The sequence below is a fragment of the Peromyscus maniculatus genome, chromosome 21 (genome assembly GCF_049852395.1).
Source record: "Peromyscus maniculatus bairdii isolate BWxNUB_F1_BW_parent chromosome 21, HU_Pman_BW_mat_3.1, whole genome shotgun sequence".
Taxonomy (NCBI): Eukaryota; Metazoa; Chordata; class Mammalia; order Rodentia; family Cricetidae; genus Peromyscus; species Peromyscus maniculatus.
Genome location: NC_134872.1, coordinates 11,527,122 through 11,546,318, shown reverse-complemented (window position 1 = coordinate 11,546,318; position 19,197 = coordinate 11,527,122). Strand labels below are relative to the sequence as shown.

Below are 19,197 nucleotides of genomic sequence, written 5' to 3'. Positions count from 1 at the left end.
GCCAGCTCTACTCAAAGACAATCAATCTTACAGAGAATAGCCATGCCCACTTTCTCGGACCACAGACCACCATGCAAGGACATCCCAGATATAACAAGATTCCACATGGCAAAGCATTCACCAAGTTATCTTCATGTACACTCTAACCACACACCTACAAATGCCTGCCCAGTTTCCACGTCCACCTGGGCCAGAGCACTAGATGAGGAGTCTCCCTGCGCAGGCCTCTGGAAGAGGACCCATTTGTCACCAAAAGACAATAAGTACTCACGCTTCTTGGCCTGGTCTGTGGCTTGTTTTTGTTTTCTTTAGGTTATTCTTTGAGAATGGGCTAAAGAGTGCTGTCACCTGATCTCTCCCACCTGAATCTACTGCACAGCCTGAGCATACCAAGGACAGGGACCAGAAGACACACAAGAGCACTACATTGATCCAACCATAGCCTCCTTCCACAGCCCTTGCTCAGACAAGCAGCCTGTTCAGGACAGCAGTTTGCTCAGTGGGTCCCCTTCTTCTCTGCTCCCATGTTACAATTAACCTTCAGAGAAAGCCACCTGTGCCCTTCAAAACAACTTTGCTCAGAGTGTGGCTCTTCCAGGAGCTTCTGCAGAAGCCCCCTTCCCCATCCATAAAGCAGCCCTTGCTTACCTACCACCTGTTCTGAGCAAGTGAATGTGCCAAAAAAGCCTCCTCTCTGTACTTAGATCTGTTTTTTCTTGCATCCTCAGGCAGCAGAGGCCAAAGACATAGCAGTCCCAGGAAGATGCTCAGGGCTCTTCACGGGGCCTCTCATTGTTCTAAGGGCAACCCTTCTGGGGCTGCCCTCACTGTTGGGCTAGCCGGACACTAAGGTGACCTCTAGTGCCTCCTCCCTATCCTCAGCCTATACCAGATGTCAGTTCTCCACCTCTTCTGGAATGTTATAGTGCTAGTGGCCTCTGCCCAGCACCTATGCATCCAGATCTCCACAGTGGTGGATTCCCCTCACGCAACAAACCCTTCACACCAGTGCCTTTGTTCTGCAAAGCATCAAGGTCACTCCCAATCTAGACTCTAAGTTGATGTTGGTTGACAGTCAGAACCCTTCTTTTTCTTTCTTCAGAACTCTTTTCGTACTATATGGCTTTCATTTTTAGTGGTGTGGGAAAGTTAGAAGTTGTGTTTAACTAAGAATCTACATAATCCAGCCCACTATAAAACTGAGCAGAGACTGTAGTGAAGGGACAAGAAAGTGTGGCATACCTGTTCGTGGCCTCTGCCTACAAGGAAAGTGTAGAACGCTGGGAAAATACTTATACCTTGGAATGGAAACAAGGCAGGTCATGAACCAGCATTTTGCCTATCTGAAGTATGCTGGGAGGACTGGTTGGCTGATTAATCAGTATGGTGGTTTGAAAGAAAATGGCCCCCAAAGGGAGTGTTACTATTAGGATATGTGGCCTTGTTGGAGTAAGTGTGTCACTTGGGGTAGGCATTGAGGTCTCCAATGCTCAAGCTACGCCCAATGTCAGAGTTCACTTGTTGCTGTCTACAGGTCAAGATGTAGAACTCTCAGCTCCTTCTCCAGCACCATGTCTGCCTGTGTGCCACCATGCTGCACCATGATGATAATGGACTAATTCTCTGAAAATGTAAGCCACCCCAATTAAATGTTTTCCTTTATAAGAGTTGCCATGGTCATGGTGTCTCTTCACAGCAATAGAAAACCTAGGACAGAAGTTGGTACCAGGAGTTGGGTATCACTGTGAAAGGTCTGACTACGCTTTTGTTTGAGGAATTTGGACTTTGTTACTTTGGGTTTAGGAAAGCAGTGGAATGCTTTACGAACTGCTTGATGGGCCATACTAGTAGGAGCATGGAAGATCTGAACTGTGGGGGCCTGGCTCAAGAGGTTTCAGAGGAGAATTTTAGTATGTTACCTAGAGATCATTCTTGTGATATTTTAGTGAAGAGAGTGGCTGCATTTGGCTCTTGTCTGAAAAGTCTGCCTGAGGCTAAAGTGAAGAGATCTGGATTAATTCTGTTGGCAGAGAAAATCTCAAGACAGCCTAGTACAGACTCAGTCCTGTGGTTATTAGTGTTAACTCTAATGAAGATCTATAATAAAAAGGAGCAAGCTGAGAAAGGAAAAATACAAAATGTACAACTTGAGGAGAAAAGGAGCACCAGGAAGTGGAACAGAGCTAACTCATGTGTTCAAGGAGATGAACATATTAAGAAATGGAATAAAGGGAGTGGTGCCCTTAGGGTAAGATCCCACACAGCTGAGTTTCCAACTTGTGAAAAGGAATTTTAAAAAAAATCTTAGAGCCAGGTTTAGTGATGCATACCTTTTATCCTAGCACTCCAGAGGCAGAGACAGGCGGATCTCTGAGTCTGAGGCCAGCCTGGTCTACGGAGCAAGTTCCAGAACAGTTAAGCTTAGGCGGTGAAGGAAACCATTGGAAAAAAAAAAAAAGCTGGTGAAGATGTAATTGAACAAGGGGTCCATGTTTCAGTTCCAGTAAGCAGCGGAACTTGGCAGCTTCAGCTCCATGGCTCTAGTTTCAAAGATTGAAGAAAGGGGTTATGGAATATTCTTCCACAAGTAAGGAAAGCTGCTGAGGCCAGGCATGTGTCAGGGGTGATGGCCTAGAGAGGCCATCACATGAAGCTGTGAAGTTAAACCCTGGATTTCCTTGGAGACCCCAAGATGTTGGAGATGCCAGAGCCATGAGATACTTGTCAAAGAAAGCTGCTAACAGGGATTGGAACCAGCCCAAGAGATAAAAGTGTGTTGTAGTCAACAAAACTGAAAGGAGTTGGAGATCTGAAAAGCGTTTTGATATCAGAGATGGAGATGCAGAGTCTGAAATTTGCTCAGCTGGTTTTCAGTGTTTCTTTGGTACAGTATTTCCTCACTATGCTCCCTTCCCTACATTTTGGAACACCGATATTTATCCTGTGCCATTATATGTTAGAAGTATGTGATCTGCTTGTTGGTTTTGATCTTTAGATTTTAAAATATGTTTATGACTATTATAGACTATGGGAACTTTTGAAGTTGAACTGAATGGATTTTTGTATTATATGGCTACATGCCTTTGGGAGCCAGGGACTAGAATGTGATGGTTTGAAAAGGGAGTGGCACTATTAGGAGGTGTGGCCTTGTTAAAGTAAGTGCGGCCTTGCTTGAGTAGGCGTGGCCTTGTTGGTGTATGTCACTGTGGGGTGGGTGTTGAGATCTCTTATGCTTAAGCTACACACAGTGTGACACTCAGTTCACTTCTTGTTGCCTGTGGATCAACATGTAGAACCTTCAGCTCCTTCTCCAGTACCATGTCTGCCTGAATGCTGCTATGTCCTGCCATGATGACAATGGACTAAACCTCTTAAACTATAAGTAAGTGAGCCACCCAAATTAAATGTTTTCCTTATAAGACTTGCATGGTCATGGTTTTTCTTCACAGCAATAGAAACCCTAACTAAGAAAAGCAGTGATGGGTAGGACTAGAGTTTAAAAGCTACTAAAAACAGACAAGCACCTGGTTAGGACCCAATTCTGCTGGCAACACAAGTGGACTAAGAATTCAGAAAAGCAAGAACTTATTAGGAAGAACTTCCTTGCACAAAGCCAATATACAGAGGCTGGGAGAGGTGCTTCTTATTTTAAATGCTCAATCCCAGCTAAGTAGATAAGTAAAAGGTAGCAAAATAAAAACAGAAGCATGGACTAAAGGACCAATAATAAGTTTCCAGAACCCAATCTTAAAGAAATACAGATCTATGAGTGTCCTGGCAAATAATTTAAAGTAACTGACATATGGATGCCTAATAAGCTAAAAGAGAACACAGGCACTCACACTATGAAAAGACTGCATGAATAAAATGAGATTATCAACACAGAGGGAACTACATCAATGCAGAGATATCCTGAAGAAACAACTGAACTGAAAAACATGGCTGTGGGATCAATGGGATAAAGAGACAATAAACTTAAAGACAGGCCATCAACATCATCAGTAGAGGAGAGTAGAAAAATACAAAGAGTATAAACGAATATAGGCTATGAGACTTATGAATACCAGTGAGCAGAACAACATGAAAGTCCTGGGAATTCTGGGAGAGAAAGAGAAAGGCAATGAGTTTATTTGAAGAAACACTGCCTGAATCCCCAAGGAAAGATAAAGACCACACAGATTCAAGGGCAAAGAACTGAATTGATCATAAATACAAGGAAAATGACAGTGAGTCCATTTCAATCAAACTAAGTCAAGACAAACAATCTTAAGAAATAGCAGTGAAAAGTTAGTGCTCATTTAGAGTTTCTCAGTAAAAATGTTATGAACCAGAAAGGAGTGGGAAGTGCCTTCATAAATGAAGGGGAAATTATGACTTTCTCAGGGATCACCCTGATACCAGTGGGCAGAGTCCATCACTACTAGACCTTTGAAGAAATAGAAACACAGACTGGAGTTCTTCAACCTGAAGCATCAGAACAGTCGATATTAATAGAATAGAATCAACAGACTCAATAGTTCAGCTGGCTTGAACACAGATTCTCCTGCTTCAGCCTTCTGAGTGCGGGATTGAATGTGCACTACCATACCTGGCTTACAGTTTTGATTAACTGAATTTAAATAAATTTGAATATAGATCTATGTCAGTGGGTATAAAATATACAAAGACATAATCTGTGATATTGACAAAGTACGAGGGAGTGGAGCTAGAAAGAAGAGTTTTCATATGTATTTGAAGTTACATCATTATCAGTTTAAAACAGAATGCTATAATTTTAAGATGTTTTATGCAATCAGAATTGTAACTGCAAGGATGGAGAGATGACTCAGCATTTAGGAGGAGGTTCTTCAAGAGAACTTGAGTGTGGTTCCCAGCATCCACATCAGGAGGCTCACAATTGCCTGTAACTCCAGCTTCAGTGGTATTCAACACCTCTGGCCTTCACACACACCTGCACAGCCCCCGACCACACACATGTACACAATTTTTTAAAAAATCTAAAAAACCGAATTATAGCCACAAAGGAAGATCTGTAGAAAATATACAAAAAGAAATGAGACTCCTATGAGGACATTTCAAAAGAAAGATGGGAAGAGAGTAAGTCAGGGAGAAATAAAACTATATGCCACACAGCAATAACAAGGTAAGCCTTCCCTACCAAGAAAACTTCAAGTATTAGCAGACTAATCTCCCAGCCAAAGGACAAGATTGACAAATGGATTAATAACATATTAGGGCAGATTGTATATTAGAAAATTTACTTCAGATCTAAGGACACAGGTATGCTGAAAGTGAAAAGATGAGAAGAGGTATTTCATGCAAAAGAAAACCAAATGAGTGGGAATAATTAGACAGCATAGATTAAAAAAACCAGAAGAGACAAAAGATAGTATATGATGATAAAGGACTCAATTTACCAGCAAGGCAACACATCTGTGGGCCAGCAAAGTGGCTCAGTGGTAAGGGGACTAGAGAACTGAGTTTGATCCCTGGGACCCACATAGTGGAAGGAGAAAACCAGCTTCTGCCAAGCAGTCCTCTGGCTTCCACACACCCCACCTGCTAAATAGACACACAAATATGTACAACAACAACAGCAACAACCTATGCATATTAGACAGCAAGCCGCAGAACTTCTGAATATATAAATTAAACCATGACAGATAGATCTGAAGGAAGAAATAGACAGCAACACAATAATGTTAGGAAATGTCAACACTCCACTCAACTATGCACATATCAGATGGAAGAGCAAAATGGCATGTGCCACTACTGCCTGGCAGTTACTATCACTTTTATACCATTTTTGATTTCAAAAGTGATAGTAACTGCCAGGCAGTGCCTTTAATCTCAGCACTCGGGAGGCAGAGCCAGGCGGATCTCTGTGAGTTCGAGGCCAGCCTGGGCTACAGAGTGAGATCCAGGACAGGCACCAAAGCTACACAGAGAAACCCTGTCTCAAAAAAAACAAAACAAAACAAAAATTGCTGACCCCCATACAGCACTGAGTAGGTCTCAAAGTGCAAGCATGCTCTCTCTCTCTCTCTCTCTCTCTCTCTCTCTCTCTCTCTCTCTCTCTCTCTCTCTCTCTCTCTCTCACACACACACACACACACACACACACACACACACACACACACACACACACACACACACACACGGGGCTTGGAGTTGAGTGGGAGAAGCACCTGAAGGACAGACCAGAAAAACACATAAAGAGTAAACATGTCAGAGAAACCCTGTCTCAAAAAACCAAATAAAAAAATAAATAAAGAGTACACATGATATAGCAGGCAGGCACAGGTAGCTTATCACTAAAGCCTTGCAGAGTTTGAAGACTGGGCTTTGGGTTTTCAGTTAGGTATGCTCAATTGGTAGAGTATTTCAAAATTCAAAACCTCCAAAATCTTAAACACTTCCGGTCCTATGGATTTTTTCTTTTCTCCCCCGCCCCCCTTTGGCTATGAGTGACTCAACTAGTGCTTGGGGAGAATGGGCTAAGGCATGTGTATGATTAATCCAGCTCTGAGTCTTACAGCTCCCCTGTGAAACCCATTTTAGAGAAAATCAATACAAAGAGCTCACAGCAGTTGAAAAGATAAGTGGCTCATAAGCGATGACTAGGTTTCATGCCACACTGTGAGATGTGCCTCCCTAAGCCTCGTCAGGACATATGATTGGGCACATGACCCATCTGATGTGAAGGGGAGAAAAAGACACACATGCACTGTGCCTATGTCAATTCCAAACCTTCTGGTGGGCCAGTCCAGAACTGCTTACCCTGGTGCCACAGGGGTGTGTCTGTAGAAAGAGGTTTAATTTTATATGCATCTGTACTTTTGAATGCTTTCCATCATCTGCTGAAATACATTAGCTGAAACATGAAAACAGAATAGCCACTGGAACTTGTACTGGCATCTGAAGAAATGGATTTCTAAAATCTGACCTGGATCTAAGCTCCCGGGAGAAGCTGCTTCCCAGGCACGCGGCAGGTAACTAGAGCAGTGTGTTCATGGAACACTAGCCTTGGCCTGGGATGGCTCACATTGCTCTAGTTGGTAAAGGTCAATTACCACAGGGCTAACTGATGGGCACAATGACCATGGACACTGTGTTCCTTGCTGACAAGGAGATGCTTATGTGTTTTCCTCTGGGAGCAGATTGTGTAAAATAGCCTTCAGAATGCCCAACATAATCAGCTTAACCCTGATACCTATGTGGAAAAAAAACGTACTAAAAGGCAAGATGAATGTTCTGAAGCAAGTGGTGTGGGGAAACTGGAGTGCCCTGTGTCATGGTCTCCCTTGTCTCCTTCAGATAACCCTAGAAGCACCCGGGAGGAACCTTAGTCTTTAGAGAACTCTTGGAAACAGGGAATCAGGAAAGGCTTATAAGAACCGCGCGTGCACGGTGGGGACAGGCCCCTGCGGCCTTACCGTGCTATCTTGTCACTGCAGGACATGGTGAGCAGCCGTTCCCCCTGCAGCACCCCGTCCCAGGTCTGGATGCTGGCGTTGGAGCGCACAGGGATTGTCCCTTCACCAGACTCTATTTTTGTCCGTAGCTGTCCCCTTGCTTTCCGATTTGGATGTCTATCAGCTGGTTCTAAAAGAAAGAGAGGGTTCAAACCCCACAGATAATAAAACAGCTAACTTACTGAAAAGCACATCTAATGTACTAAAATTTAAAGTATAATTTATGGATATTTATGCAAACATTTATTCATTCCATACAAAATATGCATTCCAGTAAATACGTAAAATTGAACTGAAAAGACAATACAGACCAAATTTATGAACATGGAAAAAGGTGATTTACATTTTGGCTGAGATGATTTCTATTATTAACAAGTGGAAACAAATGGAGAAAAATGCTAAGTTTTGCTAATTCTCAGTAATAGATACTTAGGTGCTTGTTATATATTAACTTTTGTATTTTATCATTTCAAAAACAGAAAAACACAGAAATCAGTCAATGGGAGTATATGAAGATATTCCCAATGATTAGCAGTGAGTTATATGAATATGAGTGACTTGAATTTTTTATTATTTTTGAAAAGTAGTAATTTTTTTACAATGAGTATTACTGTTTTTATAACCAAGGGAAACCCATTTGCAATTCATGGTGCTTAGGCATGAGAGTAGGAATGTACATCCAGACTGTTATAAAAGCAGGCACTACTAGGGGCCTCGGTTGCCTTTGTCCACCTGCTTCTGTAGCACAAGCCTCAAGCTTCAGTCACATGCTCATTAGTCAGCACTCACTGGAAATACAGGGATCACTTAGAGATTGTTTACCTAACCAAAATTAGCACCTTTTTTTTAGAATTAGCATTTTTCATTAAAATTTACTAAGTAAATGATTAATTTGGAAGAAAGAATCTGTACTCTTATCAAATCCATGCCTAAGGCTGAAATTTAAAAAAAAAAAAAAGAGAGAAAAGAAAAATAAGAACATTGATGTGGATGTGTTCTAACACTACATTATATTATGTTTCTTAAAAACCTGTCAGCTGGTGAGATTCTGGCGTCATACCCTCTAGCACTGGCTCATGGGGGGAGAATATTCTGGCGTCTCCACAGGGTGAGGTGCTGATGTACAGGTGGAACTGTACAGTATCCTTTAGCCGAAACCCACCCCGTTCTGACTTCTGAAAGATGGACTTTTTCTGGTCTTCTTTGTTACTGCAAGGGAGAAGTTATGAGAGTGACAATTAAAGGTGTGTGTAACCAACAGAGGTCGACAGCGGTCCAGAAGGACATCAGAGGCCAGTGCTTTCAGTTAGGGAAGAGGTGAGTTTTCTGGAGATGGTATCTTGCTATATATACCAAGTTGGCCTCAAACCTGGGCTTCTGCTGCCTCAGCTCCCCCACTACTAGGATTTACAGTTGTGCACTACTATGTCTAGCCTGAACTAGAATCACTGTTATACATGTTTATAGTAATCCATAGTCCAGGTCCATTTAGTGATCAACGTGTCATCAACCGTGAGTGACCATTTCTTCTCAGGTGAGATTGCAAGGCAAAAAGACCACATGGAAGAAATGGCATTGTCAAGAAGAGCAGTCCAGTACAAGGTCAGTTCTGACCATGCCCAGTTACTAAAATGAAAATGACCTTCTTTACCAGGCAGTTTATGAAGGCATGTTTATTTTCACAATGCATGAGCCCAAAACCACCATCTTAAATATGGACTTGAAATTTATGAGTATGTTATGATTCTCAGTATGTGTTTTATATAGGTATGCTTGCATGTGTGAATGTGTGTGTGTGTGTGTGTGTGTGTGTGTGTGCACACGCTTATGAGTTAGTTCACTCTAGTTCATACTGAGCATCATGGGAGAGTGGGACCTGCTCAGACAGCATCACAGGACAGCAATGCTCGGCCTTCATATTCCTCACATGGTTATAGTCCTGAGGATTCCTCAGTGCTTACACAAACAAGTAAAGGCTATACAATGCTTTCTGACAGAAAGTATTTTTAAAATAGCTCCTTCACTTGTTTATTCCTAGACTTACTTTAAATAAAGCTCAAGCTGTGCATAAAGAAACCTGAGCAGGGACCTTCGGGAGATTATCTCTGCATGGCAGTCATTTAGTGCGAGGCCACGGTCACTCATATATTCACCGTTGATGCATTTCGTCCCTGTCGAAACACTTATCACCTTGGCATCTTTGACGTCTGTACCTGAAAGACAGGAGAGTGACTGGCAATGAATGACACTGGCCTGTTTTGACACGTGCTCTCAGCAACTGGACCACCCAGGTTCAGCTGAACACTTGAGCCTGTTTTCACATGCCTTCGTGTCTTCTGATTCCTACCTGAGAAACCTGAACTTGAAACAGCCTCTGCCTGAGGCTTTGTTCTGTACCATTCCTTCCTCACCCTGTAGTCTACACCCTAAACTTCATGTGGTCACTTCCCCTGGCATGCATGAGTGTTTGAACATCCCCCTTGACTATAGGTAAGAAGTATTATACACAGTGCCTGGAATTAGCCCCTAAAGTAAAATATTAAAGAGGCTAGGAGGAGTGACTTATAGGCTGAAGAGTACCAAGAAAGAAAATGGAATCAGCTCCCACATCTTCATTAGTAATTTTCACACTTAACCACATAATGTGACCTTCCAGCAAGAGGAAATCATGATTAAATCCTGTGAAATAGATCACTGACCCAGACATGCTACAAAGACCTGAATATGGAGGGGGGTGTGTCTCAGTGGTAGAATATACAACTAGCATGGGTAAGGCTTTGAGATACATCCCTAGAATGACAATAGAAAACAAACAAAAAATCCAACAGCATCAACAAACCAATCCAGAGTACGGCCTTAGAGCAGACTCAGTGACTGAAATAGATATACGCTACATGTTGTGAGGGTGAGCGTTAACTGTCAATTTGACAGATTCTAGAAATCACCCAGGAAATATGTCTCTGGGCACATCTGTAAGGGCTTATCTAAACAACGTTGGCCTTTGGGCATACCTATGAGAGATTTTCTTGATTAGATTGAGATGGGAAGACCACTGTGGGCAGCACCATTCCCTAAGCTGGGGTCCCAGACTGTATAAAAAGGAGAAAGGGGAACTGAACAAATGATTCATCTCTATTTCTTGACTGCAGATGCAATGTGATCAGCTGCCTCAAGCTCCTGCCAAGTGACTTCCCCACCATGATGGACTTCTCCAACTATGAGCTGAAATAACTCTAGGTTGCTTTATCAGGGTATTTGATCATAGCCCCAGGAAAAGGAACTAAGACACAGGCTATGGGGGAGGCACTGTGCCAGGAGTGTGAACCACTCATCCTCACCGTGTGTCCTCATGGTGTCCTCTGAGGAGCTTTGTTTCCATTTTGAATGAAAGAACTGAAGCTCACAGGGATTAATAACCTGCCTGAGGCCATTTAACCAGTGAGAGCACAAAACCTATGTGCCCAGCTCACTGGTTTCAAACACACATTTTGGCTAAGAGCAAATGGTCAGGAAAATATACAAAAGGCTGCCAGGTGGTGGCGGCATATGCCTTTAATCTCAGCACTTGGGAGGCAGAGGTAGGTGGATCTCTGTAAATTCAAGGCCAGCCTGGTCTACAGAGTGAGTTCCAGGACAGTCAGGGCTACACAGAAACCCTGTCCAAAAAAAAAAGATACAAAAGGTTAGGCCTTGAGGTGATTGGCGTTGTTAGTCTTTTCTATTTTCTGTAACAGAATTCTTGAGAGAATAATTTAAATAAGGAATATTAATTTTGACTCACAATTAGAGGTTTTAGTCCATCATGGCAAAGTGGAACAGAATAGCTTAACTCATAGTGGCAAAAAGCAGAGAGAATGCCTGCACTCATGGGCCTTCTCCTCTTTCCCTTTCTATTCACCTGGGCCTCTCACCTAAAGGATAGTGCCATCCACATTCAGGCTTAGTCCCCTCCAGAAATGCCCTCACAGACACACCTAAGCATTTCTCAAATCAATCAGGTTGACAATTAAGATTAGCCATCCTAAGTCCACCCCTTGTCAACCTGACAATCAAACCTCTTAAAACATTTCATCCTTGGTCCAAAAGGATGTAACTGAAAAATGCATTTAGTGTACCTCTAAGAATGTCATAAAATCTTAAAGTCCCAACACTGTTCAAATCCAAAGTCTACTGAGGCTCAAGGCAAAATCTTAGATGTGAGTCCCTGTGAAAAAAGCACATTTTACATATTCCCAACACATAATGGCAATAAACTTCGCTTTGCAAATGGGAAGAACGCGGCAACTGGCAGCAAATGGCAAGCCATAGTTGAGCTCTTTGCCACAATGTAACACAAATGGCCTACAGTCCAGTTTCCAGCACACTCTGGGTTCCCATCTGGAACCTTGTGTCTGTCCTCATTCTTAGGCGCTCTGGGTCTTCTGAGCTCCACGGAATCACCCATTAAGCTGAGCTTACACATTCTAGGGCTTCTTTGGCTCACATCTCCAAACTTTCTAAAATTCCTCCCATAAGTCACTTCCAAAAGGCTTTTTTGAACAATATAGTCTGTCAGTCACAGCAACAATCCCACTTGGTGTCACAGATGGCACCAATTTTCATTTGTCATCCTGAGAGAACTAAAGGAGGGGATTTTTTTTCCTTTCTTTTTTTTTGGGCTGAGTTTCTGTGGTTTCAGTCCATTGTGGTGGGGAGAATGTAGCAGAGCAGTTCATATATGATGGTGACCAGAAAAGGGGTGTGTTTATGAGTACGATTATGTGTGTGTGGGGTGTAGGTATGAGGGAGAGGGAGGGGATGGATAGATAGATAGATAGATAGATAGATAGATAGATAGATAGATAGATAGATAGATAGATAGATAGACAGAGAATGAATATGTTTAGATTAATGGGCTTTCCCTATCCATTTTAAAACCCTTTCTGAACCACTGGCCTATGGGATGCTGCCAGACACATCTAGGCAGGTCTTCTGTCCTTGTTACTCTCTGAAAATGCCCTCATAGACACCTCTGAGTCGACTTTACCAACTTCCCAAGGATTTTCTGATTTCACAAGCGTTGCCCCACACTGATGTGGCAGCAGTGACACTAACGAAGCAGAAAGGGTCTCAGCTTCAACAGAAGCCAGAGTCAGTAATATACCGTTCCCAGAGCATGCCAGGTCATAATGATGCCACATGGTAATAAGTATGCTCTCTCCAAAAGACAAGACAGGTTCAAAAGCAGGACATTTTGGGGGCTGGAGGGACGGCTCGGCAGTCAAGAGCACTGGCTGCTCTTCCAGAGGACCCAGCACCCACAGCTAGAAACATCTGTAACTCCAGTTTCAAGAAAATCTGATGCCCTCTTCGGGCCCCCGAGGGCACTGTATATATGTGGTACACTTATATACATATAAGCAAAACATACAGACACAATAAATCCTGTTTTAAAAGTTGAATATTTTGGGAGGCAGAGGCAGACGGATCTCTGCGAGTTCAGGGCCGGTCTAGTTTACAAAGCAAGTTCTAGGACAGCCAGAGCTGTTTACACAGAGAAACCTTGTCTCAGGAAAAAAAAAAAAAAGTTGACTATTTTGGAGGAAAAGAGTTTTGTTTTATGTAAGTTTTCTTTAGGGGTGGAAGATTGCTGGGGATCCCCACTCAGGAATCCTGACTGCTAAACTGTGCTCTACTGACTAAGCTATGTTTTCAGCCCTAAGGAGGAAAAGGGCTTCTGAGGACAATTCTTATATTTGTATATAGCAGATGCATAAAGACAGAAAGAAGAAAAGGCAATTTTCTGTTGGTGTCACAAGACTGAGAGCATTTGTGCTTTTCAACCAGAAGGCAGACAGGCTGAACAGAGTGCCAGATGCTTACCTGTGGTCATCACTACTCCAGAAAGCACTTTTCTTCGTGCGTGGGGGGAGGAAAAGTTGTCTGTCAGGTCACTGAACTTACCCAGGACCAGGCGTGAGACAGCATCCGCCAATACCTGGGTGAAGAGCAGAGACCACGTTTAGGGCCAGAGGACACCTGTGGAGGAACCAGTCTCTCTCGGTGTCAGCACATGCTGTCTGCTACAAAGGTGAACCTTACAGTCTCACTTCTACTCTTGAGAACTCATACAGGCACACCCAGCAAACAAGTATGTGTGAGCATGGGGGGTTGTGTGTGGCAGGGAGAAAAGTCATCGGTGCTTTTACCTAGCCATGGATCCTGTGTGCTATAATACTAACTGCCTGGCAACATGGGTGCACTACTGCAATTGTGGCATGACTGTTATGGGGGGTAACCAACCACTTTACAATTGAATTGGAGGCCCACTCTACAGAAGAAAATTCATGCCTGGCACTGTAAACCTGTTCCAAAGCCCACAGGTGGGGAGCTCATGGACTTAGAGAGCAAGCTACCATTGGTGTTTTGCTAAATGGACATGCTCTCAAACTGCCCTGTAAATACTTATGTTTATACTCAACGACCAGTGCTGCTCTTAGTCTTAGGGAAACATGTCTTTGTGCAGCCTGCATCGGTGAGTGTAGAGACTGATAACAAGTAAAAGTGAATGTTGAATGTAACTGTTAAATGTTCAGCCCGAAACAGGACATCTAAATTATCCCCTGTAAGGCTAAAGGGAACACTGTGGAAAAGGGATAGAAGTAAAAATGTAGGAGACGGAGGATGTGAAGAAGTGCCGAGAAACACTGTCTTCTAGACATGATATGGCTTCTGCAACCACTCCCTTGCCTCAGGAAGAGCATTCATTAGTGGTTACCTGCACAAGGCCTGAATAAGGCTGGTTCTATCAACATTTTATTATGGATGGATGAACGCATTAATTTCTTTTCTTGTTGCTGTGATAAAATACCCTAGCATAATGCAGCTTAAAGGAGAAAGGTTTATTTAGTTCACAGGTTACGGTCCATTATGACAGGGAAGTCACAGCAGCAGGAGCTTCAGAGAACTGGTCATCTTAGAACCACAGTCAAGAGCCGAGAGCAATGAATTAATGCATTCTAGTGCTCAGTTTGCTTTTTCTGTTCTTAGATAATCTAGGGATCCCTGCTGGGGGACAGATGCCACCCACATCAGGTGGGTCTTCTCCCCCCATTAGTTAATATAATCAAGATATTCACCACCCCCAGTGCCCCAGGTCATCCTAATATAGGCAATCCTTCATTAAGACTGCTTTCCCAGGTGATTCTAGATTAAAGCTATAATAATGAGGGAGGGAGAGGTTCTGAGGCTCCAGCCCTCCCTAAAGAACTATAGGAAGTTAATGGTATCTGGGGAAGAGGGAATCATTTTCCTAAGTGGTGTAGTTACTGGTAAATTGCTCTTGTGCAAGTAAATAACCCCTTACCCATGCTCATGCAAGCAACCCTAATTAGATACAGTGGGTCACACACAAAAAGAAAAAAACAAACAAACAGGTAAGTAGGAGGGGGATGTGGTGGTTTCAAAGAAAATGGCCCCCAAAGGGAGTTGGCATTATTAGGAGGTGTGGCCTTGTTGGAGTAGGTGTGGCCTTGTCAGAGGAAGTGTGTTACTGTGGGGTTGGGCTTTGAGGTCTCCTTTGCTCAAGCTATATCCAGTGAGAGACCATTTCCTGTTGCCTGCACAGCAAGATGTAGCCAGCACCGTGTCTGCCTGCACATTGCCATGCTCCCTGCATTATGATAATGGACTAAACCTCTGAAACTGTAAGCTGCCACCTCCATGAAATGTTTTCCTTTGTAAGAGTTGTTGTTGTCATAGTCATGGTGTCTCTTCATAGTAATAGAAACCCTCACTAAGACAGAGGGCTTGTTGGGAAGGTGTTCAGTCGGGATCGGGAGGGATAAGAGAGGACACTGGGAGGGAGGAAATGATCAGAGAAATATATATGACATTGTGAAAGAAGGAATTTTTCAAATGTACATTTTAAAAGTTTTAATTTCATAAAGGGCAGGCACAGCTCCAAGTGACTTCCCTGTAGAAGTGTGAGTCCCTGACACCTGAGCCGGTGCCTATGGAATGTATACTGTGAGACACAGGCAACTGAAGAACACAAGTAGCTCCGACTCTCTGAAAAGAGCTTATGGACCTTTCCCTGTGTGGCTGGGACTGAATACAACAAAAGTATTAAGATTCTAAATGCAGCTAGGAGTAATGGCCTACTCCTTTAATCCCAGCACTTGGGAGGCAAAGAAAGGCAGATCTGTATGAGTTCACACCCAGCCTGGCCTCTATAGTGAGTTCCAGGACAGCCAGAGCTACACAGGGAGACCGTGCCTCAGAAAAAAAAGAAGAAAAAGAAAAAAAGATCCTACATTCCAACTACTCACCTTCAATGACACACAAGGGTGAGGACCTGCTTTACAGTTTGGCAACACCAGACTGTCAAGCCTGCTAAAATAGAGTGCCACAGTTGTGGTATGGCCAACACTGTCTGACTTTATAGCCCCACCCCACCCTTAAATATCAGGAAGGCAGATAGTCCTCAGGCCAGGGATGCTTGGCCCAAGCCCATTAAGAGATATTTCAGGGAAAAAGCAAGAATTTACATCCATCCTGGAATGCAGGTCCTGAGTGTTCCCACCTTAGACTCCTGCATGTAACCACTGAGATTGGTCCTGGAAGTCTACTCTGAAAAGACCTTACTGTCTTCATCCTCTGTGGTTCATAAATTTCTGAGCTACCCTGGGGCTTCAAAGGGGGTAGTGCTGGCTGTGCCACTGATCAGAGATGTGAGGATACAGCTCTGTTGTTCCCCGGACTCTAAGTGGTTCTAAACTAGACGTCTAGAAATTGGTGTTTGACATCTCAGGACCCAGAGGGAAACAACATAAAGAGGCAAGGAGGGGCCCAGCTACCTCAGCATGACTAGATCCTGACAAATGCCACTTGCCTGCCCAGGTCAGGAGCTCAGTCCTTTCTATACAAAGCCATTGAGGCAGCCACCCAAGAAGGCAGGGGCTAGCCAGGCGTGATGGGACACATGCCTTTAATCTCAGCACTCCCAGAGGCAGGAAGATCTCTGTAAGTTTGAGGCCAGCCTACTCTACATAGAGAGTTCCAGGAGCACCAGGGCAACATGGAGAGATCCTGACTTAAAACAAACAAAACAACAATAACAAAAAGAAAACAGGGCTGAGGCCACCTGTTCTCAGACTATCTTATCTGCTATCCCTCTGTGGGATCCATGGCATCTGATATAGTTTCTGCGGTCTGGCTACCACTGTTAACATTAAGGGAAGACAAGCCACATCAGATGGTATGTTAAAATTAGGCCAAAAGGTTTTAGTAAATCTAAGCCTGGAAATAAAAGTCACTTGGGATCTAGTACCATTAGTCTGTAAATAACCAATAGACTAGTTGGTCATTCTTGGAGGGATGTTAACAAGGGACTAATTGAGAGACAAGCACGTGTCACAGAAAGTCAGTAAAACACCAAGTCTGTTCCTCTAGACTGAGCTATACTTGGCTGCTTTAGGCAAAGTAGAACAAGTCTTCTTTTAAAACCAACATTTGGGTTTAATTCCAGCACTTGGGGGGCAGAGGCAGGTGGATCTTGGTGAGTTCGAGACCAGCCTGGTCTACATAGCAAGTTCCAGGCCAGACAAAGCTATACATTGAGACCTTTCCATTAAAAAAATAGTAAATTAAAACCAAGAACTATGATCACCCCAACTCTAGCTGCATCACAAGCCAGAGAGAAAGGGCCACATCTGAGTCCCAGGAGAATGCAAGTCTTCCTAGCACCACGTTTGCTAACTTTTAATTCACTAATTCTGGCCAATTGCTTCCACACTAAAGAGCGGTTTGACAAAAAGGAATTAAGATAGAAGACTGAAAAAACAGATCAGTGAAGTCTGGGATTCCAAGAATCCAGACACAGTCAGCGATCTGGGATTTGATGAGGACTGAAGGTCCCTCTTCCTTCTTTCTCTTTCAGAGGCCCATCCTGAGCTACCCTAACATTTCCTTTCTTTACTGGGAATTTTCTGTGAGAAGCACAAACTTGAGTTGCTGTCCACATTCAACTAGAGCAGAGAGAAGCCCATACAAATGCCACATAGGAAATCTGGCATATAGAGATTCCTAGCAACTGGCACTTTCTAGAGTGTTTATGAAAGGACTCCTTCTTGCCACACCCCCTTCTCTGCCACATATGTTCCCTACTGCTCAGGGCTAGTGCCCCATCACTCTGACTTCACCAGGGGCCTTCAGCTGTAGCCTGAACAGCAGCCCTTATGGACATGCTTTCTCTGTGCAGTGTTTCAAGGGATGCCCTACTGAACAAAGGACAAAATTCCATCATTTGGGCTCCCTGTCCCATTCCCAATAAAGGATTGCCGTGGGGTGAGGGTCCCTTTGGGGTAAAATTAAATGGAAAGGCAATTGTAGTTGTGCTGGTGAGGGCCCTGAGGTATCCCTGCTCTGCACTGTCATGACCCTAGTAAGCATAAATCAGAGGAGATTAAATCCAGATGCTCAGTGACCAAGTAACCATGGGAACTGAGGCAAAGACACTCCATCGTCAGATTTACCAGCAACTGCTCCTGCTAAGGGCTCAGTAACATAAGGAGCAATACTGAAGACTAAAGGCTGCTCAAAACGTCAGCGGGGGAAATGGCCACTCACGTGCAAGCACCCATTCTTCCTCACCTGTGGCAAGTGCAATTGGAGACCCTCACTGAGGACAGGCTGGCGAGAAGGTGTTTGGTCCAAGTGCAAATTGAAGACAGTAGCCAAGGCAGACTGTGCAGCCCGGGCCTTGGCAAGTTTCTTGTTCCTCCCTGAGCCCTCAAAGAACTGGCCATCTACCACCACCGACATGACAAAGCTCTTGGCATGGCTCTCCCCGCTCTCAGAGAGGAAGTCATACTTCAGCCCTGGGCGCAGCTCATTCAAGATCATCACAGGATTCTTCCCACTTGGGGGTGGGAATGGCGGTGGGATGGGCAGAGGAGGCTGGGTGAGGCTGGCAGGCACTGGGGAGGCTGACAGGCTAACATCTCCACTTGAGCTGAAGGAGTCATCCCCATTGGAGCCTACGTAGAAGGGTGGCTCTGACTTGTCTGGAGTCTCGAAGCCATTGAAGAGTGTGTCGGGGAAGTCGGCCTGGTCAGATGTGAAGTCTGTGTTCACAGAGAGAGTCCTTCCCATGGCCAGGTGTGCCTCAGAGGCGTTGGGAAACTGGACAAAAGACCTCAAGGCCTTCTCAGCGGCATGGAGTTTTGCCTTTTTCTTTGTAGGGCCAGAGCCCTCAAAGATCTGCCCATTCACCTCCACAGACATGACAAACAGAGGCGCATGCACAGGTCCTGTCTGGGATAGCAGCATGTACTGTAAGCCAGGTTTGATCTCATTCAGCTGCATCAGGGCGTTCTTGGGCAGAACAGGCCCCGGTGTTTTCCTCCGCTTCTTCAGGCGGTACTTGGAGTGGCCATTGCTGCCCTCCTCCAGGGGCCGCTTCCTGCTGGTGCTACCACCACCCCCGTTGGAGAGTGGAAGACCCTCGACAGGCCCAGGTGTGCTGCTGTCCTTGGGGGGCATGTTGTCCAGATTGCGGTTTTCCTTAACATCAGTGCTGCTGGAACCTGTGGTGCCCAGAAAGAGTAACTTACAACGCCTTCGTTGCAGGATCTTGTAAATGCAAAATTTATAGATTCCTTTATCTCTTTGTAGCTGGGTAAGTGATGTGTGTGTGTGTATATTTTCTTCCTCAATGCAAATATGAGGAACTGCACATTGA

General features: G+C 44.1%; 1 protein-coding gene and 1 non-coding gene across 12 annotated transcripts in view; one reads left to right on the top strand and one right to left on the bottom strand.

Moving 5' to 3' along the window:
• Adarb1 (adenosine deaminase RNA specific B1) overlaps positions 1 to 19,197 on the bottom strand; it is a 129,660-nt gene that overhangs the window by 20,446 nt on the left and 90,017 nt on the right. For 9 of the 11 annotated variants that reach the window (XR_013046906.1, XM_076558560.1, XM_076558559.1 and 6 more), the window contains 5 exons: positions 18,108 to 19,042; positions 13,338 to 13,452; positions 9,520 to 9,688; positions 8,506 to 8,684; positions 7,437 to 7,605 (listed from right to left, as the gene is read on the bottom strand). Coding sequence is in view for 10 of the 11 variants with exons in the window: in XM_076558560.1 (XP_076414675.1) it covers positions 7,437 to 7,605; positions 8,506 to 8,684; positions 9,520 to 9,688; positions 13,338 to 13,452; positions 18,108 to 19,042 (1,567 nt within the window). In the remaining variant the exon portion in view is untranslated. The remainder of the gene's footprint in view (positions 1 to 7,436; positions 7,606 to 8,505; positions 8,685 to 9,519; positions 9,689 to 13,337; positions 13,453 to 18,107; positions 19,043 to 19,197) is intronic. The other 2 variants (XM_076558558.1, XM_076558555.1) reach the window with 1 other exon arrangement.
• On the top strand, positions 6,595 to 6,700 carry LOC121824900 (small nucleolar RNA U13). Its single transcript, XR_006066906.1, has one exon. It is a non-coding gene; the product is annotated as a small nucleolar RNA U13 (small nucleolar RNA).